Genomic DNA, 26,453 nt, shown 5'->3' with positions numbered 1-26,453 from the left:
CACCATTAAGTAAATTGCGTGTTGCCTGCTCAAGCTTTTGGGTCCTAACCTTGAACTCTCCTGACAAAAAGGCAGCTAATTGAATTGAATCCATTGTTGCTCCTTTACGCGGTTCATTCTGTACACATCACACACATTGCAGTCTGTCCATCCCGGAAGAGGAATGCCTCCTTGGCTGTTTTCCAAGAGGGTTTTTTGTCCGCCTCGGAGTCCTACGGGCAAACAATGACTAAAGCCCTCCCGAAAACGGTTTAGCTAAAGCAACTATTTAAATAAAATAAAATATATAATGTAATATTCTCAGGCCAGTTGGTGCTAAAATACCTTTATACCGTTTGTCCCTCTATGGAAATAATAGGAATGAAGAGTAAAGTATGTTGAGTGTTGAGAAACTGTGATTTACTCCCAAGGACATCTGCGCTATACGGGTTCCGCTCTGCGCAGGCTGCCCGACGCAACACGACGCTCGTGAGGTTGCTGTAGGCTCCCTGCTGGAGACGGCCCGACCTCAACCTAGCGATGCCGTACCTAACGTTAGCTAACGTTTCCCTGCGTAAGCCCGGTAGTCGTACAATGTGAGATACTCTTAGAGCCGAAGAGCAATTAAGTAGCCGACACATATAACAAAAACGCGTAAGTTTTCTAAGCGAGTCACCTCCATGCTCACACTTTTCTCCTGTAGCTTATCGTTAGCAATAGCCGATGTTAGCTAAACAAAACCAGCATGATTGACTTATGAGGCGCTGTATTAACGAGTAAGGTGTCTCACATGACGGCATACCACTTACACGTGTCAGCTAACTCTTTAAAGCGTTGTAAATATTTAAAGTTGTCCTCTTGTTTTGTTTCTGATTGGCATGACTTTGAGTTAGCAAGGTTTACGGAGCTAACTAGACATGTTAGCTCGCTGAAACGTCAGCTAACAACATTTGCCTGTGTAAACAACCAAGTGTGGTCTTGAAACTTGTTCTCCTTTTTCTTTTGTTGCTTTTGCATCATTTGACAAGCCGGCACGTTTTTAGCAACGGCGTAATTCAGTGTTTTTTTTGTGCCTTTTAGATTAGCAGCCATCCAAATGGTGATCATGTCAGGCACAGCCACTGTGCTGCAACAGTTTGTCAGCGGGCTGAAGAATCGAAATGAAGACACCAGAGCGAAATCTGCCAAAGAGCTGCAGCACTATGTGACGACAGAACTCAGAGAGGTAAAAACAAAAGTGTATGTGTGGTCATATGTAGATATTTATATTGTTGTAGTCAGCTGAAGAAGAGCTGTGGAGTGATCAGCTGTTTACAAATTCGGAAGTGAAGATGAAGACTTTTTAGTCTTAGTCAAGCAAGTCACAAATTATGCTTTTTCAATAAACATTTATTTGGCTTTCCACAGTTAAGCCAAGATGAAGCCACTACATTCTATGATGAGTTGAACCACCACATATTTGAGCTGGTATCCAGCTCCGATGTGAATGAGAGGAAAGGAGGGATTCTCGCCATAGGTAAGCCATGACATACTTTATTGAATTTACTCACCTTGCCTCTTGATTTGCGTCTGGTGGAATTATCTAGAGATAGTGAGAGTCCCGGATGTATATCACATGGAGATGTGTATGTGTCGCAAGTATCTTACTCCGACTCAATCATTCGTTCCAGTGAGTCTAATCGGAGTCGAGGGAGGCAATGCCACCAGGATCAGCCGCTTTGCCAATTACCTGCGCAACCTGCTGCCGTCCAGCGATCCTGTGGTGATGGAGATGGCCTCTAAGGCCATGGGCCACCTGTCTATGGCAGGGGACACCTTTACTGCTGAGTATGTGGAGTTTGAGGTGAAGAGGGCCCTGGAGTGGCTGGGGGCAGACAGAAATGAGGGAAGACGCCATGCTGCAGTAAGTGACTCACAGACACACAGCTGTAGTTTGTTGTTGAAATACCGGCACTTCCTAGGGGCGTTTACAGGGTGTGTTACAGAGATGAGGGTTCAGCACTATATTGTCCCGTTGCTTTTTTAACTTTTACTTTGTAAAGCACCTTACGGTCTTGCTTTCCTGGACGGAGGACACACTCTTAGTAGTTTAGGAGACACAAATACTAGGGGTGTAACGATTCATTTTAACAACGATTCGATTCGTATCGCTATTCATGGTTGCCGATTCGATTCATGGACGATCTGGGTTAATTTAGAACGATTCGATTCAGTGACTTGAAATCGATTCAGTAACTTTACTGGACAGTGCAGGCAAAGTTTCCGAGATCCCTGTTGTTTCTTGTAAGGAAATCAGGTTTAAATTAATTATGGATATTATAAACAAGCAAAAAACAATTAATGGCAAATGTATTAACCTTTTATTTGAATCAAGTGCCATTTTCAATGCAGTGTTAATTTCGTCGACGAAAACTATGACGAAATTTTTTTGTTAACGAACCGTGACGAACTATGACTAAATCTATTCTAACTTTCGTTAACGAGACGAGACGAACATGTCGGTGGTTGACGAAGTCACGATACTTTTTCCCCCTAAATTTGCACGCATCTAACAGACAACCGACAGGCAAAGTACGGCGGATATTAACGCGTCATGATGACGTCATCCACGAACCCAGAACTTCTAGCGCACATCGGTGCAGCGGTGGTTCTTGTGCACCGACTACGGACTGCGGCGACTATTTTACGCTTCGGCGAGTTTGAATGTGGCTTCGTTAGTTCAGCTCAGCTGTCTCGGTTTAGCTGACTGTTGGCACGCTGCTTCACAGAAACATGAAGACCCGTTTAACAGACTGTCGGACCTTTCTGCTCTGTTCTCTGGCGACGGCAGGCAGCGTTTCCTCGGTGGATGAGACGCTCCGTCACAAACACGTCTAACGTAATAAACTCATTGCAGGTTCTGAATCCAAGAAAATAATGTATTGCAACGATTGTAGGACGTAAAGGGGTCTCTCTTGTTGGGACAGTGGAAACAATAAAGGACCATGAAGTTTCCGGTGGCCATGTCAAAAGCATTGCAAGTAAACAGACAAAGACAACAAAGTGTTGCGTTTACATCCCTGGTCCTCATGAAGTTGTTACACCTTTGCCAATTTGTTAAATTGCCTTGCAAATAAATGCTTTGCTATTTGTTAAAATCCAAATCCTTTCATGTAATGATTTTTCACATGTCATTTATATTTGCTCACACAAACACTTCAACCATTTGTTCTTGGCCCGGCTCCTCCGTCACATTTTACAACCCATTATGGCCCGCGACTCAAAAAGTTTGCCGACCGCTGCTATAGACCTGTCCTAGGAGGGACATCTAATGGACAACCAAGTACTGCAAGCTAGACTATTATGCAGCTGCACAAGACGGGGTCCCTGGGCCTGAGAAGGGAAGAAAAGGAGTTTAATATGGCTATTAAATGTGACTAAAACTAGACTAAAAAAATTACATTTTAGTCTAGTTTTCGTCGACTAAAACTAAGAAGGATTAAAATAACTAAATGTGACTAAAACTAATATGCATTTTTCGTCTAAAGACTAAGACAAAAACTAAATCAAAAATAGCTGCCAAAATGAACACTGTTTCAATGTAAACATTACACAATAATTACACAATGTTTGGATCAATTCACAGAACCCCGGATTTTCAACCACATTGCAGGGTCGCATGTCTTTACAGATAAACTTGGCAATTGTTGCTGTGATGTTGTTGTTGTTGTTTGGTGCTGGCGAGGCCTGAGGTGTCTGCAGAGCTGGAGTTACCTTCTGCTGCTGCAGCGGTGACGCTGCTAGAGGCGCCTGACTGTCGGCGTGGTTTAATCCCACTGAGCCTTAGTAGATGGCCGGAAAGATTTGTTGTGTTTCTTTGTTTTTTATTTGTCTTCTACATATTCTACAAACAGCGACCGACTTATTTAGAACACCTCCGTGTTTTCAAAAGCCAAAATCTTTCCACACGCTGGATCGATAAGTTGGTTTGTAAATGTCTCGCTCGCAGTCGTCTCCTCCACGCTGTGTTTTGTTGTTGTTCAGAGTTTCGCGCGGCTGCCGCTGCGTACTGATGACGTCACAGACAGGCAGACTGAATCGATTAACGTTTAACGTGTCTAAAGTGCTAAAAAACAAACAAACACACATCCATGTGGTTTTTGTGCTTAAATCCAATGTGCAGTTTCCAAGTATCGATACAAATCGATTATGTACCATTTCAATCGATTTGTAATCGATATATGTCGTCCGAAATGCCGATTTGCGGAGCACAGATCGATTCAGTTGGATCGCAGGAATATAAATCGATTAATCGATGCAGTGGATGAATCGTTGCACCCCTAACAAATACAGTTATTGACTTTTTGACACCGTTGCTCCGTGATTAAAACAGTAGCAGGATCCAGGTGGAGCCTATGTTAAAGCATACTTTTATGTCATGTTAATGCTCTATGATCATTATAGGAGTGCTCATAATCCAAAAACAATTTCTAGAATAGTTTTTATTGAAGTGGCACAACTTCATCCAGATGCATTAAACTCTCACACTTTCTTGGATTGATTTATTAATGTTGAACAGACGCATCATTTTAGCACCTAGATATCAGATGGTTTTGGTTGCCAATATGGCTTTAAAGAATTAGTTGAATATGGAGATCACTCAAAGACAATTCCTTGAAAGGTACAACAGTTCAAACATGATTTACTTCCAGTAACCTTTCTTTAATTATAGGGGTTGACATCGAAATCTCTTTATTATTACAAAGAATCGCTAAGTTTCAAAGCACAATACTGACACATATTTCATACTGGAAAGAAATAATCCCAAGAAAGGCAATTAATGACCAGCCGATAAATCCTTTCCTGTTGTCCCCAGGTGCTGGTATTGAGGGAGCTCGCTGTGAGCGCACCGACCTTCTTCTTTCAGCAAGTGCAGCCCTTCTTTGACAACATCTTTTACGCAGTATGGGACCCTAAGCAGGCCATCCGAGAAGGGGCCGTTTCTGCACTGCGAGCCTGTCTCATCCTCACCACACAGAGAGAGACCAAGGAAATGCAGAAACCACAGTGGTACAAAGTAAGACTTTCTGCTGTGTCAAAGTAACGTCCCCTCACATGGGTGGGCCAGGCTGAAGCCTTAGTCATTGTGAACGACAACACGAGCGCGTGTCTTCTTCAACAGCAAACCTTCGATGAGGCGGAGAAAGGCTTCGATGAGACTTTGGCTAAAGAGAAAGGGATGAATCGCGACGACCGGGTCCATGGTGCTCTCCTGATCATGAATGAGCTGGTTCGCATCAGCAGCATGGAGGGAGAGGTGAGCGCTGCGCGCACTGTGCAGACATTCCCCGCGTCCACGGGCCAAGCCTCCGCCTTACCGCTTTGTCTCCATGGCAGCGATTGCGCGAGGAGATGGAGGAGATCACGCAGCAGCAGCTGGTCCACGATAAGTACTGCAAGGAGCTGATGGGATTTGGAGCCAAGCCCCGACACATCACACCCTTCACCAGCTTCCAGTCGGTGCAGCCCCAGCAGTCGAACGCCCTCCTGGGCCTGCTGGGCTACAGCACGCCTCAGGGCTACCTCAGCTTTGGAGCCACGCCGGCACCAGTCAAGAGCTCGCTGGTGGAGAGTCGATACTGCCGCGAGCTGATGGAGGAACGATTCGACCAGGTAGGTCTCTCAGAACATTTCTGGCTTTACCCAGACAATGTTTTCTGTTATTTTGTCCACTTCTACTACTAGTTACGGAGGATGTGAGTGCTTATCGGTATCCTAGTCTTCGACTGTTAAGGATTGCCTCCTTAATGCAAAGATCATCTGTGAGAATAAGTAGTCCAAAGTATCATTGAAACCAAATTGAAAGCAAGAAATACTGTTATAGTAAAAAATAATTAGTCCAGGAGTTCACCTTAACCAGTCGTCCACGGATAAGTACAATGATTTATTGGAATTAGTGAGGTGTGAGTTCATGATCAAAAGTCACATTTTGAGAGGTCATTTTTGAAATGATCCCACTAAGCACCCAAAACATTGCTGATGTAGAGATGAGAGGAGTATGTGTGGAGTGCCAACAACACAAGGCCGTTGCTGCTGCTTTAGCGCCAGGTAAATCTTAGTTGACGCAAATTTCTCCTTTGTCCAGGTGTGTCGGTGGGTGCTGAAATACAGGACAAGTAAAAACCCTCTAATCCAGTTGACCATCCTCAACCTGCTTCCACGCCTGGCTGCCTTCCAGCCAAATATTTTTACAGGTGGGACGAGTACATGTTTAAATGCAATAAAATATCCATTTTAATCTTTCATAAAGTGACATGCAGCCAATTGGTCTTTCCTGTCACTACATCCACTATGTTGCTTATTGAAATGTTGCTCTGCCCGTATTCAATTTCTTATAATTCCCCCCTTGTTGATTTGTGTCGTGTTCGAAACAATGTCCGTTTTGAACAGTTTGCAATGTGGTTCCTCCCTCCTCTGTGCAGACCAGTACCTGTCGGACACTATGGGCTACCTGCTGGCCTGTCTGAAGAAGGAGAAGGAGAGGACAGCCGCTTTCCAGGCTCTGGGGCTGCTGGTCGTCGCTGTCAGGACAGAAATCCAGCCGTACCTCACGAAGATCCTCGAGATCATCAAGGCCGCCCTTCCGCCCAAGGACTTTGCACACAAGTCAGTGATTTAATACATGGCATGAAGGCTCCAGCTGCCTGTGGTCTCTGTACACTGTCCATCGTAAACATTCACATGAAATCACATCAGTCTTGCTGATGCGCTCTTGTTTTCATTCTTAACGTGTGAAGGAGGCAGAAGACCATGCAGGTGGATGCCACAGTGTTCACCTGCATCAGCATGCTTTCCAGAGCCATGGGTCCCAGCATCCAACCAGACATCAAGGAGCTGTTGGAGCCTATGCTGACTGTGGGCCTTAGGTAGGAAGGACTGGTCTAACTACTACGCTGAATGAATGATTGAACTAACAACATCTGTTTATACAAGTGTCGTCTTGGTTCAAATGCAGGCTTTGTCTTATAGCGCTTGTTCACGCGTGTCAAACCACAACACACTTCTTTGTCCTCGTCTTAAGATGGCTGCTATGAGGATGACCTGGTTGTTTTTTCCCTATTTTTCCGGGTCATCTAGTCCTGCGCTGACTGCAGTTCTGTACGACCTGAGCCGTCAGATCCCCCAGTTGAAGAAGGACATCCAGGACGGCCTGCTGAAGATGCTCTCCCTGGTGTTGATGCACAAGCCGCTGCGTCACCCAGGCATGCCCAAAGGCCTGGCTCACCAGCTGGCCTCGCCGAGCCTTACAAACATCCCCGAGGCCAGCGACGTGGGCAGCATCACACTTGCCCTACGCACACTGGGAAGCTTTGAGTTTGAAGGCAAGGACCTTTGCATGAGACACGACTTCATAGCAGAAGAGATCACTTTATTATTTATGCTTATTTCTTATTGAACACAGGGAATGAAAATTCACCAATTGGGAAAAACACACCAAACTCCAGTGATCTTTGCTTAAGTCTGCAGAACAAAAATCCATATATATATATATATATATATATATATATAACAGATTGATGCGGTTCCTAAACACTGCACATTCAGTGTAATGCTGGCATCAATGCTAAACCATCGGGTATGAGGCCTCAACATGGGGGGGGTGTTCACATAGTCTCAACTAAATGATGGACACTGCAGAGATGTCTGCCGTGGTTGAATGTTACGTCCAGCTGTTTTCTGGACTGGACCCATGGAGGTTTGAGGCAGCATATCACAGCATTATCCAGCAGCTCGGGGTCAAACAATTACTTCTTAAAGTCTTATGTTGTCATCCTGTGGTACCGCGGGGGCGTTTTTGCCTTTTGGGGGTAAAAGTAAGCTATGACTGTTACGAGTAGTGGAACATCTGTCTCCATGCATTTAGTGCAGTAAAGCGCAGCTAACATGTTTCCTGATTACCTGTATTTCTGCTCTGACCAAAAGGTCGGCCAAATCTTCCGTTAGATTGGATTAATTGGAGCTCTTTTGTTTCCCCAGGACACTCCCTCACCCAGTTTGTGCGCCACTGCGCCGATCACTTCCTGAACAGTGAACACAAGGAAATCCGCATGGAGGCGGCTCGGACCTGCTCGCGCCTCCTCACCCCCTCCATCCACACGGTCAGCGGCCATGTTGTCAGCCAGACCGCTGTGCAGGTTGTTGCGGATGTGCTCAGCAAGCTGTTAGTTGTTGGCATCACCGACCCAGGTAAGAACACTAAAGAATATAACAAGGGGAGGAAAGGGATGCTAGTAGCATGTGGACTTATCGAGCTTGGTTTTATTTTAAAAAACATGGTTACGTGGTCTCTGTTGTGATGGGAACTCAATTTAGCAAGAATCCAGATATTGTGCATTTGAGGTCAACAGCGACGAGGGAGTCCAGATGACTTCTGTCGTTTCCCTTTCCCCCTGCAGATCCAGACATTCGATACTGTGTGCTGGCCTCTCTAGACGAGCGCTTCGACGCTCACCTCGCCCAGGCTGAGAACCTGCAGGCGCTGTTTGTTGCTCTGAACGACGAGGTGTTTGAGATCAGAGAGCTGGCCATCTGCACCATCGGGCGCCTCAGCAGTATGAACCCGGCCTTTGTCATGCCCTTCCTACGCAAGATGCTCATCCAGGTAGGAGAGCACAACCAATGGCACCCATGGAGTAGACAGATGTTTCACAGCTTTGTGAACATCAGGACAGTGTTGAAGTCTGTCCAGTCAGGTTTTATATGGGCTTGTTGATGTATTAATGTGGGCAAAAGAGGAAACCTCCATTCCTAAAAATAAATGACATGTTTTAATGCATTTTTTAGTTATTTATTGTTAGTGCTGGAAATCATGAAAACATTCTGTGACATCTTTGTAAATGATACATGTTTTTAATCCATAAATCCACATAGTTTCCAAAGGAAATGGAAAAATATAAAATCACACGTTGAATATAAATACAATATTTGTATCATGTACATAAAAGAACTTGTCTGTTATTTCAATTGGACACCTTTAGATGGCAGTAGTGGTATTAAACATCCAAATAATTCCTTTATAATGATGAAGGGTTTCTTTTTCAAGACACTGTTTTAAGACACCACGCATGGCTGACTGCTTTATTCCTGATGGAGAAGCTTCTCACCGTAACTCTGTCTTGAATTCTGTTGCAGATCTTAACAGAGTTGGAGCACAGTGGTGTCGGCAGGAACAAAGAGCAGAGTGCTCGTATGCTTGGTCATCTGGTCTCCAACGCCCCGCGCCTCATACGACCATACATGGAGCCCATCCTCAAGGTACACGACTGTTCTCCTTTATCCTAAATAAACTCCGGTACATCGAGAACCCTGCTGCTCGACTGTTATTATTTGTGATCGTGGGGTGTGTGAACGTGAACCAGGCTGTTACTTGAGTGGATCGCATGCTATATATGTATATACATACATAGATGGAGATCTCCAATTTCACACAAGTCTGTCGGTGGCGGAGTTGCATTGTGGGTCATGCAGGCAGCATGTTTGTGACAAGAAAGAAGAATGGGTGAAAAAAACAATGTAAAACGGGTGCAGTGTTTTACAGTTTAACTTCCTGATGATCTCAAAAGCTTTCTTTTCCAATTATTAAAATGATAGGCATCACTTAATTTGGGTTCATTTGACCTTTTACGTCTACAGGCTCTCATCCTTAAACTGAAAGACCCAGACCCCAACCCTGGAGTGGTCATAAGTGTCCTCGCGACCATCGGCGAGTTGGCCCAGGTAAGGCTAAAAATGAACTACTTGAGGTTCTAAAACATATTAATAATCGCAAATCTGTTGTTAGTAAATCTGTGCAGACGTTTTTTTCTCCCCGTCCACATAATCTCTCTCAAACTGTTTTAATGCAAGCATTCTGAGTTTATCCTTTTCTGAGGTAGAAAGTTTAGGGTAGCCCCCCCCCACGGATCCGCTCATTGCTCATCCCGTCCAGGTGATTCGTCGGGCCCCGCAATGGAGTCAGGAAAGCACAATTAAAGGCAGGACGAGTGCAGGAGACGCTGAGGTAGACCAAGTGCTGACGGTGGATTTAGCGCAGGAAGAGGCAGAAGCTGAGCTGCTCAGGAAGCAGCACAGGGAGGCACCAGAAAACGTAGGAAATAAAGGGAGGAGCGCATCTTGCTTGTTTAAAGCCACTAAGTGTAGGATTGGAACATTTCCGATTTGGATAACTGGTAGTGGTAACATCACAAAAGAGACTATTGCAGCAAAGCACACAGACAAGCCAAACCTTCCCATCAAAATAATCAAAACAGATGTTTTTTTAAAATCAAATTCTATTTCCAAGGACTGTGTTCCTAATATGTTATGTCAATTATTTGTGGAAATAATTCCAGTCCTTTTCAGATTTTAGTAGATATTAGTGATAAAAATATTACACCATGTTGATTTTATTACTCCAGGTGAGTGGCCTGGAGATGAGGATGTGGATGGACGAGCTTTTTCCAATCATCATGGACATGCTGCAGGACTCCTCCTCTTTGGCCAAACGACAGGTACGCCAAGAAAATGTGTGTCTGCGTCTTTGGGTCATTGTTTTATCAAAAGCCTTTTCGTAGCATTGTGCAGCTGTTATTTCCCGTTTAAACAGAATTATATACCAGGAGCTTACACAAAAAGGAGAATTCAAAAGTAGTAACCAACGACTAATGAATCGGTCTGAAAGTAGTTTAATTTTTTTTTGACACCTATTTACACTGAATATTGTCTACAATGAAAATCCAAAAGAAGCAACTGAACGTATCTTTACATGTTTGTTAGATAGTCACATTTTATTAAACGGATGGTGGAGTAACAATGTCAGGAAAAGTGCATCCTAAACATTATGCTGTGTGCTGTCCACCAGGTGGCGCTGTGGACGCTGGGCCAGCAGGTGGCTAGTACAGGTTATGTGGTGGAGCCGTACCGCAAGTACCCCTCGCTTCTGGATGTGCTGCTCAACTTCCTCAAGACGGAACAAAACCAGGGCATCAGGAGGGAGGTATGCCACACGTTGATCCCAACTATGTCCTTCACTGAGTCATTATGAAACATACTGATAAAGCTCTGTTTAGTTGTATTGACTTGACTGGTGGTAAATCACAATCACGTGTCTGGAGACATATTGAGGCGATAAACGTTTTCCATAGTTTGTAGGAAACGTTTTACTTCTCGAGTTGTGACGGTAGTGATGATATCAATCCTCGCTTCTTGTCACTGCGTGTTTTGTGCATTTCTCCCCCCGGAACCAGAATCTAATACTTCTGAAATCTAGTTGTAGTTACTAGTCTCGATGTTTCATGAGTAAACCCTGGTTTGCACCAAAATAGTGTTATGCTATTTAAAGAATTTGATTCCTTTGTACCATTGTTTCCAAATAGTGTGATCATAACATTGTTAAGTCTAAAAGTAAAAATATATTAAATACAGACGTTGTCATTCAGCCAAATTGACAACATTCTTTATTTGTAATGTAAATATTCTGCTATAATTCTATAGAATGACATTAAAAAAAGTAAAAAAAAAAGTTTAACTACTGCTTGCTACACACTAACAGGAGCAATCACTGCAGCATTAATTATATTTATATAAGTAACAAAAATCTCAGTAACCATGACTCCCAGTGGGGGGGCGAACAGCACACCGTGGAAGACGCTAACGGCGTGCTGTGTGTCCAACAGGCTATCCGCGTGCTGGGCCTCCTCGGAGCCCTGGACCCCTACAAGCACAAGGTGAATATCGGCATGATCGACCAGTCGCGAGACGCTTCCGCCGTCAGTCTCTCTGAGTCCAAGTCCAGTCAGGACTCCGGTAAGGCCACGACTGATCTGCTTTTTGGGAATCGTTTGTGCTGTCGTTTTCGGAATGCCGAGTAGCTTCAGGTTGATTTGGAAATCACAACTTTACAATTATCTCCAGGTCAGAAGAGGATCACTCTGATCTCATCCTCAATTACTTAAATTGTGGAATCTGACTCACAAAACCACCAATCAAAAACATCCACTGTTTACCTACAGCCCCCCCCCCCTGATTTAAAGGGATCCACTTCTGACACACATCATGTCAGGCATCAGTCTTAATAAAGATAGTGGTGTATATCGCCTTTTATGTGTTTGAGAACTGAACCCTAAAATGGATGAATCATTTCTCATCACTAGCGTTAGCCACTGCGGTTAGCCACAGGAACTCTCACGGAGATTCGGGAGGTTTCAACGCTCCCTATTAATGGAAAATGTCGACCCGATGATCAAAATGGGCGGTCATGCTGCAGCTTAAAGCCGTTTATCCTCCTCTATATCCCTAACAATGACCATTGATTCAAATTGTCAATCCAGGGCTCCACGCGTCTGCGTCTAAGAATGTGATCTTGGACTAAATGCTAATAGTTTTACCAGTTTGCTCGCCGAGTAATCGGCCTGGGACTGGAAGCCGAGGCTGTATATCTGTTGGCAGATTTGTCAGGGTCAGCGTCTGGAGCAGCAGCACTATTTGACGGCATGTATTTTGTTACGTGGGAGGCCATTGGTGAGGCCCAGCTCCCCACCTGACTTCAAACAAGACCAATCACGTCACTGCGGAACGCCAGGGTCATAAAGCCGATGAAACGGTGCCCACTTAACAAGGTGCTGTATTTACATCTGTTATTATGGCTAGGAAACAGTTGAGTTTTTTTTTTCCTGCACAGCTGAAACCTGAATTACTACTGCGCTGCTACCTCACTTAGCCGCTCAGGGTGGCTGTTTGCGATCTGTAAAGATGCACACGTGTTGCCGTCTATCACCGCCATCATGCTGGACGTGGTGACGGCCGGGATAATAAAAGATCCAAAGCTACAGTCTTCAGCCCGCGAGCCCTGTGCCGATCTGTTTTGTCTCCAGACCAGCGTCTTCAGGGAGACGACGGGAGCAGCTGAAGCTGTACTCCTGCAGAAGGCCCTGGAGACGCTGAATACCAGAGCTCTGTAGACGAATGGTCTGACTCACCCCAAACATTCACGAAGCAAATTAAAGAAAGAAATATACATTATGAATGTTAAACAGACCACCACCATCGCTCGGTGCTCCATGTACTAAATGGTGATTCTAAAGTGGCCGTTCGATCCCAGGCCTTGCTAACCGGCTCGTCCCCAACATTGCTCCTGTGTCTGTGACTACAGGGTGTGAATGTTGGGTACTGATGGGCGCCTGTCATCAATGTGTGAATGATGACAAGCGTCAAAGCACTTTGAGTGGTCGGAAGACTAGAAAAAGCGCTCCACAAGTACAGTCCATTTACCATATGGCAGCAATCACACAAACACCCTCAAAGTGAGAATTACTGGGTGTTCAGACCAAATGGCACAGCTTAAGGGAAAAGCGAGGGGCGGAAACCATCCAGCTTTTTAAATGCCATCATCGTTTCCTCTGTGCAATTACAATGCAGAACGGTGTGAGCCGATATCACCGTGCATTACTCATAATACTAATGCAAGAATGAACGCAGCTCAGAGGAGAAACAACACCATACTTATGTTGCCAGAAAAAGGGCTCTTGTGGGTTTAACAAGTGATCAACTATTGCAGGCCAGCGTTGTTGTATTAAAAAAAAAACTGCTCCGTGCCAGAACTGACAAACGGCCAGCAGCAACTAACAAACAATATCAGCTGTCTTCTCCCATCAGCCTGTTACTGTTGTCGGTCTTTAAAGACGGACTGTATCTGTATTTAGAGTGATTTTAGAGTATTTTAAGGAGATGGAAGAGAAGTAGGCTGTCAACGAATATTCTATATTCAAATATATATATATATTCAATATATTCCAATATATATATATATATATATAGTGGTTAAAAACAACTCGAATTCGAATGTGAAAAAATATTCAAATGTAAAAAAACAAAAAAAACGGCTGTCTGCTTAGCCTGACTACTGACTGTTTATTGCATGAATAAAATAGACCGGATAGGCTGCCGTTTTGTTTCATTCAGATAATGCAGTGGCTCGTGTTCTCTTATCCAGGACGAGCTGTAGAGAATTGTCGGCTAAAAGGAGCAATTGAGGAGTCCTTGTCAAGCTGTATTACAACCAAAAAGCTTCCAAAGTAGGAAATTTGTTTTTGAACATAATCCTTGATTTGGTTGGTATAAAATATTTACTGTTTGAACAACAACGTTCATAATGGGAACCAGAACCATTTATTGCCAAGTAGGTTGGAATTTGGTGGTTGGTGCATAAATTGCACAATAAAATGCTGGACGCTTTGATGCCGTTTTCTTATTTTCTAACATTTTGTAGGAATGGGACTCAAGCTTCTGCATATTTTCATCCAGTGATTCACTGGTGAGCTCTTTAGGTTGTGCCCTGGTCTGCCCTCTTTCTGTGCATGCTGGCGTAGGCCGTGTGTGGATGGAAAACATATTTCTTAGTATGGCTAGGACGGTGCAACAATTTCAAACAAAAAAAAAATTGATGGTTTAGTGATTTTAGAAAAGCCACAACTTTTGTTTTATTGTGCACCATAAAGTCATTTCCTCCCCAGGAGTTTCTAGTTGTGATTCATGATTTACTTTTAGCAAAAAAACAGAATCTTTCTATTTATTCTCCGACAGCGGACTACAGCACCAGCGAGATGCTAGTGAACATGGGCAACCTGCCCCTGGACGAGTTCTACCCCGCCGTGGCAATCGTCACGCTGATGCGCATCCTGAGGGACCCGTCGCTCTCCAACCACCACACCATGGTGGTCCAGGCCGTCACCTTCATCTTTAAGTCTCTGGGCCTCAAGTGTGTCCAGTTCCTGCCGCAGGTCATGCCCACTTTCCTCAATGTCATCCGGGTCTGTGACGCCAGTATCCGAGAGGTAGGTCACACTGCGGAATGAGAGGCTGGTTCATTCGTTACCGGTTTGCCTCTGGTTGATCAATGCCACTTATTTTCTTACTCTCTTTGCGCCGTGTGCTTTTTCTGCACTGCAGTTCCTCTTCCAGCAAATGGGAATGGTGGTGTGCTTTGTGAAGATCCACATCCGCCCTTACATGGACGACATCTTCACGCTGATCAGAGTGAGTGACCCTGTCAACACGCCAGAAAAAAAAACCCGTAACGTGATCATCCATTGTTTTCCTGTCAGTCGGGCAAACAGCTTGAAGCTCTTAATTGCACTCAGTCGTGCGCCGGCCTCATTAGCAGCGATGTTGTTCAGGCCCTCTGGATGAAGCCGGGCCCCGTGCCGCACGGTGGTACGCTTCGTGTGTGGTGCGGCACCACACCAACTAACAAGATGAAAGAGGCTCCGTGTGTAGAATGCCGCGTTCTGACAGCAGATGTGCACACGCCGTCCAATTCAGAGACGCTCAGATTCCTCGCATTCACCCGTGTCCCACGATGTGGAACGACTGCTGAAGAAGCCATCGGCTTTTTCCGCTCGCGCAAACACACTTGTCAATCGCATGATCATTTAGCAAGGCCTCAAAAGAACTCGACGGTCTCTGCTACGGCAACTGTTAACCGGCAACGGCGGTAACTCCTCCTGCAGAGACGCAATCGAGCGAACGGGACCACTGCGCCTCAAGTCCCTCCGAGTTAATAAATCACGAGTGAAACAAAGAATCCATTCATTTTTTTGCCCACCGCTTTGCTCCAACACCCAGACGAGGGGGCTGGAATAGCCATTCAGGACGTACACTCACCCGCTCGCTCTCTCTCTCTCTCAAGTCGACCGGCACAGGCAGGGAGAGCGGGAAGTCGGGGGGCTGCTCGAGAACCTCTGTCCACCGGCCTCCGCCGGATCTCGCAGCTGAAGCCCGATTGACGTATCATGCGACCTAGAGTCTTGCACCTCAACTCCCGATCGCGATTACCTCTTAACGGACGCAGTGGACGTGTCGAGGTTTATCCAACGTGGCGTAATAAGCCGCACAGATGTGACGTCAGTCGACAGTTGACAGGAAGTTGTCTTTGTTCCTCGCCGCTAAGTATCTCTGGCATGCGAACGCATTGACGGTCCAGAGGGAAATCGGCATTCTTCAGACGCACACAGACGCCATACGGGAGCGAGGCGGATGAGGTAGTGCTTTGGATGTACCCTCTGAATATTAAAAATGTACATTTAAAAAAGCCTATTTCAGGTTCACACTGTGTGGAGAACTTTGGTTACAGGCTTTTCTATAGTTTCACCTCTTAATATGATTTAATCCTGTTCTGTTCCTGTAGGAGTACTGGACACCAAACAACCCCATGCAGAACACCATCATCCTCCTGATCGAGCAGATTGTGGTGGCACTGGGTGGAGAGTTCAAGCTCTACCTTCCTCAGCTCATCCCTCACAAGCTGCGTGTCTTCATGCACGACAACAGCACCGGACGGAGTGTTACCATCAAGGTCAGCGTGGCGCACCCCAGAGAATCGCTAATCGTTTATAGGCCGACACCCGGCTAGTTGTGTGTCATATTTTCGATTAGCTTTGTGTCCACTGAAGGACATCCCGCTCAGCAGAATTCAGAGACTGCGCTTCGCACAGTAATACCGAGGGCAAGCGATTCTGAGCTGTTATTATTTAACCTTTAACTCGAAGACTTGTCAGAATTACAGATTAGATATAGAAAATTCAAGGATTGGGATTGATGTTGTACGAAGGCATTTTAGGTAAGCGGGTAATATTCTGAGAGGACCAGGAAATAACTAAAAGTTCCTAAAGTATCTGTCGCTGGCTCCTTTAGGCCATGTTTTATCTCAAAGATACATCAATGCCTTTTCTTGATTCTTCATGAACACTTTTGCTGGTGTTGTTATGCACTGAACTTCATCCTCTATTTTGAGCTGTTGTTTTTTCAAATTTCTGTAACTTTTTTTATATTTATTTGGGGATTTACAATACAGTCATATATTTCAGCCATTGCAGCAGGAAAACTTGGATTAATCCAGGAGGAAGAAGAAAATCCTAAAACAAATAAGTAAATTAACATTTTAATAGCTTGCAGATATTAATTCAAGAAGACTGGAATTGAAATTGTGTTCAAAAAGCTGGAACATAACGCATAAAAAATGAGCACCGGAACCCTCAGCAGAGGCTTAAAAAATACAAACCAGTGGGAACCAGTTAATGCTGCTGTGATTGCTTATTCAGCCGAGTGACGAGCAATTGCTCTAAAATCAAAAAGGAGATTTAGCCATTCAAAAATACTTCATAAAATGCTGTGGCAGACAGTTTGGTGAGGGAGCATCACCATCAGCCCCTCTAGCACCTCTCGGTTTTATTAAAGCACTCAGTCTTTTTGGGCAGGAGTATATAAGCATGGCAAATCTTGACATGCTAATATTTCCCCACTCTTCTTTGCAAAAGGGCTCCAAATGTGTCTGATTGCGAGGGCATCTCCTGTGCACAGCACGCTTCAGATCCCCCCACACCGCTTCCATTGGATTCAGGTCTGGGCCATTCCACAACTTTCGACGTCCTCTGGAGAAGCCATTATCTTGTTCATTTGAATGTATGCTTTCTGTCAGACTATGACGCATGTCTCTTTTGGGAGACTTCATATATGTCTTTGCTTATTTTAACCAGGCTTGGAGGTTTTTCTTTGCAAAAAAATGTCTTGCCACCCTACGCATCGCCCAAACCTATGAGGGGTACGGTAGATTATTGTCATGTCGTAAGCAGCCAGAAATTCCTGCAGCTCCTTTATTGTTGCTGCAGGCCTCTAGGTTCCTCCCCGACCAGTTTCCTCCTTGTCTTTTTAATCAATTTTGAAGGGACGTCCAGTTCTTGGTAATGTCCCTGTTGTGTCATATTTCCGCCACTTGATGACAATCTTCACTGTGTTCCATGTAATATTTAATGTCATGGAAATTATTTTTTTTAACCTTCTCCTGTCATATCCCTGTGATGCTTTGGAAGCTCTGTGCGGACCACGGCTTCTCCTCTAAGATGCCCCACCCCCCTAACCGCCACCCCTCCCCCAAGAAAGCAGCTTTTTTTTTTTTTTACGTTTACAATTATCACATCGGCATATGCGCGCACACGTGGGATATAATAAGTGGAACGTATTCCTCGTGACATCACCCGTTGGTGTGTTGACTGCTGGCGTTTTGGCTGTCGCCGTGTTGATCTTCTGCGGAGGAGGGACAAAGAGACGCCATACACTGTTCTGTTAGCGGTGCCAACCTGTCAATCACAAACTAGCCCACCTTAAAGGATACTCTGCTTCATGTTTTTTTTATTTTTTTTATTCTAAATATAAAAATCCTTTTTGCAACTGGAAGAATCCTTCTAGCAAGACAAACAATGTGCAAGAGAAAGAAGTAGTAGTAGTGCTTCTGGTTCACTTCTCGCAGATCTAAAATGCAGCTGTAATAGAGTGTTCAGAAGTTAAAGCTGTACTGTATGCATCTCCCCCCGTGGTTATACATGTTTAGTTATTTTTCATTAATTACTTTCTGATGGTAGGACTGATAGCCGGCTATCGATTTCAGAGGCAAGGAGGATGTCTGCCAAGGTACAATCAAGGGTCTGCAGATAGACATCGTGTGGGTGTACTCAAACATCGAAGTGGACACAGATGCTGTATTTAGAAAAGCCTCAGTCCAGACCGTTTCTTCTTGAGGAAGCTTAAATCTGCAAAGTCATGTTTTTTTTTAATCAGGCATCTTAGTCCTCTGCTGTGCTCGGCTGGGAGGGCTGCGTCACCGATCAATAAGATGATTGGAAAGGCTGGCTCGTGATTTGCAAAAGAGGACCATGGCCAAGTAAAAACGCCTGTTCATTTTGAAGGCCGTCCATAACACTGATGTTAATTCAGAAAAGGACGCTTTCGTTCCAGCAGCAGTGCCGATTTCTTTTTTTAATAACTGTTAAATGTGGTTTTTAGATTTAGCATATTTCTGGTGTTATGATAATATCTTATTGCTTTCTATGGTGTAAATGATCCGTTTTAATGTTTTTTTTTCTGTCTGCTGTGCACTGTAGAAACCACGTCTATTGTATGTAGTTATCTTTGGCCGCAAAGGAGTTTCCCCACTGGGGATTAATAAAGCTTTCTAGCTAATAGATGGAGAAACAGTGACACGTCATGTGGCATAAATCAGGTGTAGAAAGCGCACCAACCAGATTGAAACGATCACGTGTCATATTTGAGTTATTCGTTTGTGTTTTTTAAAAGTGCTCCACACAGTCCTCGGGAGGCGCAGGCGCTCATCCACAGTTGACTTATTGTGGTGAGCTTCTCTGCTTGCATTTTTTCACCTGCCGATATCCATCAAAACCGCTCGGGTCACGAGCAGCTCATTTGCCTTGCAGGCAGTTCAAAGGCAGCGTGCACCGGTAGTTTGCACACTCTCCTGTTTCAGCAGCTGCAGCCGGGATTTGTTCCCTCTGACCCTAAATCACGGTTTGGACACCAACCCCAGAGGCAGAATCGTCAGGAGCACGGCCATCGTGCGCGCTCCTTCCCCCTGGGGCAGCTTTGTCTCAGAGTGTGCTGTATTAGATAACCTAGCAGCTCGCAGTCTGGATAGTCTATAACTCAGGGGTGTTGGAGGGGGGGCTTAATCTGAAAGCGCAGGATGGGGGTTGTGAAATGGGGGAGAAACTGGGAATCGGGTTTCCTTCTAGTTCGAAGCAGAAGAAAAGAAAAACATACTTCCATCATTTCCAGGAGCAGATGCTCCCCCCTCTCCACCTCCCCCGAACACGCACACCGCCACCTCGGCTTCCTGCTGTCTCGCCGTGCGTCATTTAGTCGTGAGGGGAAAGTGCACAAGTAGTCCCGGTGGGGGCTGGGTGCTGGTTCTGCTTCCACACACGTCATCCTTTAGGAGCATCCACCCAGGCTCCATACAGCACCATGCAGCAATCGGATGAACCAACAGGAGCCTGCGCAGCTTATGTTGCTTGTTTTATTTTTTATGATGTGTTGTTGACCTCAGTGATCCCTTTCACGGATGTTTAACTTACCTGTTCAATGCAGGCCACCATATGCAAGTTGGCTCAAATCTAAATCTTGTTTGAAAAAGTCTATTTTAATGTTCTAGATTTCAAAACTTGCAGAATTGCCCTGAAGGATTAGCATGTTTGCTCACACCTTCCTGAAATAAAACAACAGCGTTTATTTCGAGATTCCATTGATTGATAAAAAGCTCATTAAAATGACCTCCTCATGTTAAGTGTTTTGATGTAATTTAGGATATCAGGATGAACCCCCTAAAGCAATCGTACAATACCCATCGTCACATAACACGACAATGACTAAGCGAGGGAGAGAGAAAAGAAAAGAGTACAAACCGAGCTGTATACAATCAAGCAAACATGATCGATCTCTAAATAGACGCCTAGTGACTTACTGAAAACAACAGCATCCGTTCAAGGACAACAAAACAAAGAGTTTGTAATGAAGCAAAATTGGATATTCAAAGGTAAATTATTCCAATCGGAAAGAAAAACGTTTTCGATACATGTGGGACTGTAATGAGGATCTGATCAGCGTGTCCCCGTGCAGAATTTGATGTATAAGGAACAAAATAGTTTGAGACAATTAGGACAAAAAAATTAAAACAAAACTAGTAAAATTGACATTTTCTGCTCAGATGGAGCCTCAGACTCTGCAGATCTATGTGCAGATCTGTGTCGCGTGATATGCAAAGGGGACCGACGTCGGTTTCAGTGTGTGCTCTCTTCTGCAGATGCTCAACGCCATCCAGCTGTTCGGTGCCAACCTGGACGACTACCTGCACTTGCTGCTGCCCCCCATCGTCAAGCTGTTCGATGCCTCCGATGTGCCCCTGCAGGCCCGCAAGTCAGTACGCCGCCGTCTGCCCCTGTGCTGAGTTAAAAATCCACTCTCAGTGGGTCTCGCACATCTTATGGATTTCATCTCTTAAATTTTGATTGCACATGCACTTGTTGCACTGAAATAAAAATGTTGTTGTTATTATTTGCATGCTAGCCAGGAGGAAGTACAATGTTGTTTAAACACTACATTTTGACTTCCACTTGTCTCCGGTCATGTCTCTCTCTGTCCCACTACGGTTAAAGCCAAGCAGAGAGTGTTGTGTTTACCCGTTTCCCCTCCGTGTGGCTCAGGGTTGCCCTGGAGACGCTGGATCGGCTAACTGAGTCCTTGGACTTCACCGACTACGCCTCGCGCATTATCCACCCGATTGTCCGGACGCTGGACAGCACCCCCGAGCTGCGCGGCACCTCTATGGACACCCTGTCCTCGCTGGTATTCCAGTTGGGAAAGAAGGTAGCCGCCGTTGTCCCTCTGGGCTCGCGTTTAAATGTGACCACTCTTCAAAAGTCTACTTCCCGCCTTCCCGCTGCTGCGCTTCACGCAAGCACCGTTCCCGTAACCCTCCACCCCGCACCAGTCTTAATTACCGGTACTTCCTGCCAGACTGCTGATGTCATTGACCATTTGGCGGCGGGGGGTTGGCGTTTTACGAGGGTGGATGAAGTCATGTTTACCCCCCCCCCCCAAGCCATGCCCTCCTTTATCCATAAAACCCTCCTATGGTTTTCAGGCCTAACCTCAGAAGCAGCAGCGCACATGCAGGGGGGAAGCTTTTGATCTGAGACTCGGGTGGTTAGAGACAAGTGCAGGATTCTCAGTTATTTGGCCTCTGGTGTCGGGAAAGAGGCAGCCAGACTAAACCACGGAAATCACACGTACTCCCTTTTACTTACTCTGCTTCCTCATCAGTACCAGATCTTCATCCCCATGGTGAACAAAGTGATGCTGAAGCACAGGATCAACCACCAGCGTTATGACATACTCATATGTCGCATAGTTAAGGTGAGAACCCAACACAATTTATCCAGGTTTTCAAAAAGAAAAAAAACGTTTGATACAACGCAAGGAAATACACTTCTACATTCATGAAACATGTTTTGAGGCTGGAATCAACCGTTTGTCTGTGGGTGGTCTGTGTGTGTGTGTGTGTGTGTGTGTGTGTGTGTGTGGCCTGGGTGCATGTTTTTTTTTTTTTTACAATATTATAGGGCTATACTCTGGCTGAGGAGGAAGAGGACCCTCTAATCTTCCAAAATCGCCAGCTTCGTGGTAACCAAGGCGATGCTCTGGTCAGCGGGCCGGTGGAGGCGGGGCCTATGAAGAAACTTCACGTCAGCACCACCGCACTTCAAAAGGTCAGAGGGTAACTCACACCAGCCCAGTGTTGAGTTCCCCGAAGTGGTTGTTTGGCTGTATTGTGGTTGTGTACAGGAAATGGCGCTGTGACCAAGATGTTTACTCGTAGTGATGACATACGAACCAATAGAGCACTGATGGATTCAGGGAAAAACACAATGAACGCAGATGCTCCCATTACTGAATGTTGCTATGAATATGGAAGTGATAACATTCATATGCTGTTGCCCTCACAGTCACTAGATATCAACAGAGCTCTCCAACACCACCATCAAACCGCCAAATGAGGCAATCCTCTGGAAGAAACGCTGCACCTCGAGTAGCAAAACTAGATTTATGTGTCCGTCTCGGCCAGATGAGCCCACACACACATTACCTGTGACCATCGGGTCTGGGGAAACTGTGTTGCTCCCATGCAGTCTCCCGTGAATGCTGAGATGGAGGATTTTTGTCTCTTCACAGGCTTGGGGTGCCGCCAGGAAGGTGTCCAAAGATGATTGGCTTGAGTGGCTGCGGCGCTTGAGTGTGGTCCTGCTCAAGGAGTCTTCCTCTCCAGCACTGCGGTCATGCTGGTCTCTGGCCCAGACCTACATCCCCCTGGCCAGGTCGGGCGTGCCGCTCATTCTTTTCTCGTCTCGGCCCTTTTTACGTTGCAGAACCAAGATGGTCCGCAAAAGCAGAAACGTTCACGTCATGCAATGCTAATGCAAGCAAGATAATCCAGCTACTTATTGATTTGCTGTTCTTGCATGACATCATATTTTAAACGTGTGTCTGCTGTGCTCCGTGGTCCACAGGGACCTGTTCAACGCCGCCTTCCTGTCTTGTTGGTCCGAGCTGAGTGAGGACCAGCAGGACGAGCTCATCCGCAGCATCGAGTTGGCCCTCACCTCCCAGGACATCGCGGAGGTCACGCAGACTCTGCTCAACCTGGCAGAGTTCATGGAGCACAGTGACAAGGTTCGAAATGAGTCCGAGAAGCTGACTGAAACCGCAAACGCCTGGTTTCATTAGACTGCTTTTATATGTATATGTATGTTTTTTTATTTTTTTCTGAATTCAAATCGCCCACCTAAATCTACGAGGGCAAGAATTTATTTATTCCTACCCATGACTCAGCGACCTCAACCAACGAGCCCTTGGCTCCGATAACTTAAATCCTTTTCGTTGTGAATCTTCACAGTAAGTTGCACGCACTAGCGTTGAGTGTATTGAACTAAACTCCCGAAAAACTTGAACGCTGCGTCAGAATTAAGTAAAAGAATCTGCGTTCAGACTGATGCAAAAACACCAGAGGAACCGAGTCTCCTCATTTGCCCTCAGACTTTGTGCAAACAACATTGCTGCAGTTCACCACAGTCAGGAAACCTGCGCCAGGCTGTGAAAACTGTGGTTTCCATTGGTAGGTGTGGTTAAAAGGGATTGTTTGTTGTAGGTTTGAGCTTGGCCAAAAGCTGCAGTACATAGACCCTTTGGCAACTATTCAAAAGTCACAAGTGGAGAGCTGAGCGGGAACCATTCTGGCTGTCGGTAATGTCGTAATAAAACGTATAAACAAGACAAGATAACACTTAAAGATCATGGGGAGGGGGGGGGGAGCAGACAGAACCGGTTTTGTCAAGACTGTCATGGCCTGGTCACAACATATTGTTTCAGCAGGCGTACCCCCTGCTGGGAGGACATGAAGTGTTCGGTTCCACGCCGGTGGAAAGAAGGCCGATGTTTTCTCTGTGTCACCAGATGATACCTGATACCTGCCTTATTCCAGTAATCGGGTTATAGTCTACATTTAAATATAGTTTATAGTTAAATAATATCTATTGATTGCCACAAACCCTAAGAAAGAAATGCAGATGCAGCAGAGTTCATTTGATTTTTTTTTTTAAATTTATTTCATGTAATTTGTCTCCTGCTCCAGGGCCCTCTGCCCCTCAGAGATGATAACGGTATCGTGCTGCTCGGCGAGAGAGCTGCCAAGTGTCGGGCCTACGCCAAGGCGCTGCACTACAAAGAGCTGGAGTTCCAGAAAGGGGCTTCTCCTCTCATCCTGGAGTCTCTTATCAGGTAAGTGATCTATTTAATAAGGGGAAAAAGCATGGCTTTGATAAACTGTGAGAAGCTTTCTTCCTCGAGTCTCCGTCACAGATGCTGACTGACAACAGCACGCGTACATTTGTTTTTTACATTGAAGGGGCAAATAACCAATTGGTACGTTTAATGGTCAGCCCAACCTACTGTTTATGGTTTTGCTTTGGGCAAAGTAAACAAGTAAAACATGTTCAAAGGAATATGCAGCTTCCTCAAAGTTAGGACTTAATTTCTCGGTAACTTTGACATTATAACATAATTCCGTGTCACTGGGTGGTCTCTTGTTTCTGTGTTTATTATACTCTATTATATACTCGAGATGTCAAGACAAACAAACCGTTCACTCAGTCAATTTTTAGTCAGATAAATACACAAAAAATGATATTGCACATATCTTCCCATAAGTCTTTGCTATCTTCTGTCAACCTTTCCATCCTCTTTTCTCATCCCTCTTTATTTCTAAGCTTTTGGCATTACGTGGAGAAATCTGTTTTCCAGGCAACTAATTGGATACTTGCCTCCTTTTCATCTACGAGTGTCTGGACTGGTGCTTCTCGGGGGCCTGTTTTCAATTTCTCAGGAGCCTTGATGATGATGAATGATGGGAGCCGGCACTCTGGCGTTTTCAATATCCCCATCTGGTTCTCACCTCTCCAGGACTTCCCATAAAAAGATCCAGTGGGCCGGTGTGCAAAAATCACTGTGCAAAGCCTTATTGAAAGCAAAGAAGAAGAAAAGCACTTTCATAACTGATGCACTCTTGTTGGTGACAGGCAGCATCGTCACTGCTATTTCAGTTCCCGATGAGTCACGGTGTTCGTAGGTGATTATTTCAGGGATTGTTTTTTAAATTTGCAAATAGAAAGTCACATTCAGTTAGTTTCAGTTATAATGAAGGGAATTTGATCTCCAGAGGTGTCACACTCATAATAGAACACATTTTATGAGTTGTAGGTGGTATGATTAATGTGTGAAGGATTTTAAGAAAATCCCCAAAATTTGTTTGTGGTTAACTATATTTGCAGGCTCTGCAGCTATGGCCAGAAAACAGTCACATTTTCCCCATTAATCCCCCAAAACCAAGGAACATTTTTAATTGAGCATTTGGCCTATGTTGTCACTGTGCTTCCTGCTGGGTCTCAACATTTTTAGAGATTCAGTTTTTCATCCGATTTTGTACGATGTCTGATAGAATGTGATCATGGGGCAAAAGCTGCGTGGACGATAATTTAAAGGTGTGTACAGGTACTCCTTCAGTTAGTAAATAAGACTTTCTGTGGCTACTGAAGATCGGCGTTAATAATAAATGGGCCGCCATAATGTCACTGTGCTCTATGGAAATTCTTAGAGATGGAAAGTTTAGTATATATGGTTTATTCAGCGGTATAGATGACTGCAAAGTTTAGAGTAGCCTGTGTGTAGGTTGTTTAAACTGCTTGATTGGATTCAATGTATGAATATACAGGGGTAGGCAGTTTATATACAAGATGATTCATATTGTATATAATTCCATGTAAAAATCAGGTGTACAGTAAGATACTGTAACCTAGGGCTGTGCGGTGGCCAAAAATCCATATCACGGTATTTAGAAAGATTCTGGCGGTATCCTGGTATGTGACGGTATCGCTTTTTTCCGTGTTTTCATGTAGCAACAGAGTTACTATTAGTGTTACAAATTATGTGTCACTGGCTGTTGTGTAGTGGTGTTTCACCCTGTTAAAGAGTGTTGGTTGTGGTTTATTGTCATTGACTTCTTTGGGTTTAAAACGTGGTGAAGGAGTCAAGATCACCTCCGTTTACACAAATCTTAATAACTTTTCACTCGAAGTTAAACTCTCCAGACAAATGAGCGTAGCTTCCAGCTGCAGCCGCTTGGTGTTCTGCGTGTATCGTGCAGTGTGTGGCCTCTACATCATCCACCACTGTTCAAGGTCTGCCCTTGTTGTCGGGGGTCACAGGTTTGAATACTTTTAAACACTACAATAGAAAGAGCAGGTAATTTGTCATCGTCCAAAGGTCCCACTTTGGGTGTCCTTCATTTCCCCTGTGCTCATTTCCTTCTACGGGTAGAAATGCATGTACAGCTTTAATTAGATGTGTACCCCGACTGTGTCACCTTGTTAAAGGAAGAGAATTCTGCTCAGCCTACCGGGGAGCCTGTCGGCCTTCCCCGCTGGCTGTAGGTATGTAAATGCCCTCAGGAATTCTTTGTTATTTCAGAGCGTAGCAAAAGGGGGTTATTGTTTTCAAGGTAGTAA

General features: G+C 44.9%; 1 protein-coding gene across 3 annotated transcripts in view; it reads left to right on the top strand.

Annotated features, from left to right (window-relative positions):
* Window positions 1-265: 265 nt before the first annotated feature.
* Window positions 266-26,453, top strand: part of mtor (mechanistic target of rapamycin kinase) — a 65,167-nt gene continuing 38,979 nt past the window's right edge. The window contains exons 1-28 of one of the 3 annotated variants that reach the window (XM_078085399.1): window positions 266-633; window positions 1,060-1,204; window positions 1,387-1,495; window positions 1,650-1,882; window positions 4,835-5,035; window positions 5,141-5,275; window positions 5,356-5,631; window positions 6,104-6,212; window positions 6,441-6,624; window positions 6,756-6,884; window positions 7,096-7,340; window positions 7,996-8,205; window positions 8,415-8,620; window positions 9,151-9,273; window positions 9,652-9,735; window positions 10,416-10,508; window positions 10,859-10,993; window positions 11,673-11,802; window positions 14,578-14,828; window positions 14,944-15,030; window positions 16,181-16,348; window positions 20,642-20,754; window positions 21,042-21,204; window positions 21,661-21,753; window positions 21,960-22,106; window positions 22,570-22,712; window positions 22,905-23,067; window positions 24,026-24,171. In XM_078085399.1, coding sequence (XP_077941525.1) covers window positions 1,076-1,204; window positions 1,387-1,495; window positions 1,650-1,882; window positions 4,835-5,035; window positions 5,141-5,275; window positions 5,356-5,631; window positions 6,104-6,212; window positions 6,441-6,624; window positions 6,756-6,884; window positions 7,096-7,340; window positions 7,996-8,205; window positions 8,415-8,620; window positions 9,151-9,273; window positions 9,652-9,735; window positions 10,416-10,508; window positions 10,859-10,993; window positions 11,673-11,802; window positions 14,578-14,828; window positions 14,944-15,030; window positions 16,181-16,348; window positions 20,642-20,754; window positions 21,042-21,204; window positions 21,661-21,753; window positions 21,960-22,106; window positions 22,570-22,712; window positions 22,905-23,067; window positions 24,026-24,171 — 4,205 coding nt within the window. In that variant the 5' untranslated portion in view covers window positions 266-633; window positions 1,060-1,075. The remainder of the gene's footprint in view (window positions 634-1,059; window positions 1,205-1,386; window positions 1,496-1,649; window positions 1,883-4,834; window positions 5,036-5,140; window positions 5,276-5,355; window positions 5,632-6,103; window positions 6,213-6,440; window positions 6,625-6,755; window positions 6,885-7,095; window positions 7,341-7,995; window positions 8,206-8,414; window positions 8,621-9,150; window positions 9,274-9,651; window positions 9,736-10,415; window positions 10,509-10,858; window positions 10,994-11,672; window positions 11,803-14,577; window positions 14,829-14,943; window positions 15,031-16,180; window positions 16,349-20,641; window positions 20,755-21,041; window positions 21,205-21,660; window positions 21,754-21,959; window positions 22,107-22,569; window positions 22,713-22,904; window positions 23,068-24,025; window positions 24,172-26,453) is intronic. The other 2 variants (XM_040192987.2, XM_078085397.1) reach the window with 2 other exon arrangements.

This window comes from Gasterosteus aculeatus, chromosome 2, assembly GCF_964276395.1.
Source record: "Gasterosteus aculeatus chromosome 2, fGasAcu3.hap1.1, whole genome shotgun sequence".
Classification (NCBI taxonomy): domain Eukaryota; kingdom Metazoa; phylum Chordata; class Actinopteri; order Perciformes; family Gasterosteidae; genus Gasterosteus; species Gasterosteus aculeatus.
This window is presented reverse-complemented; position numbering and strand designations above follow the sequence as displayed.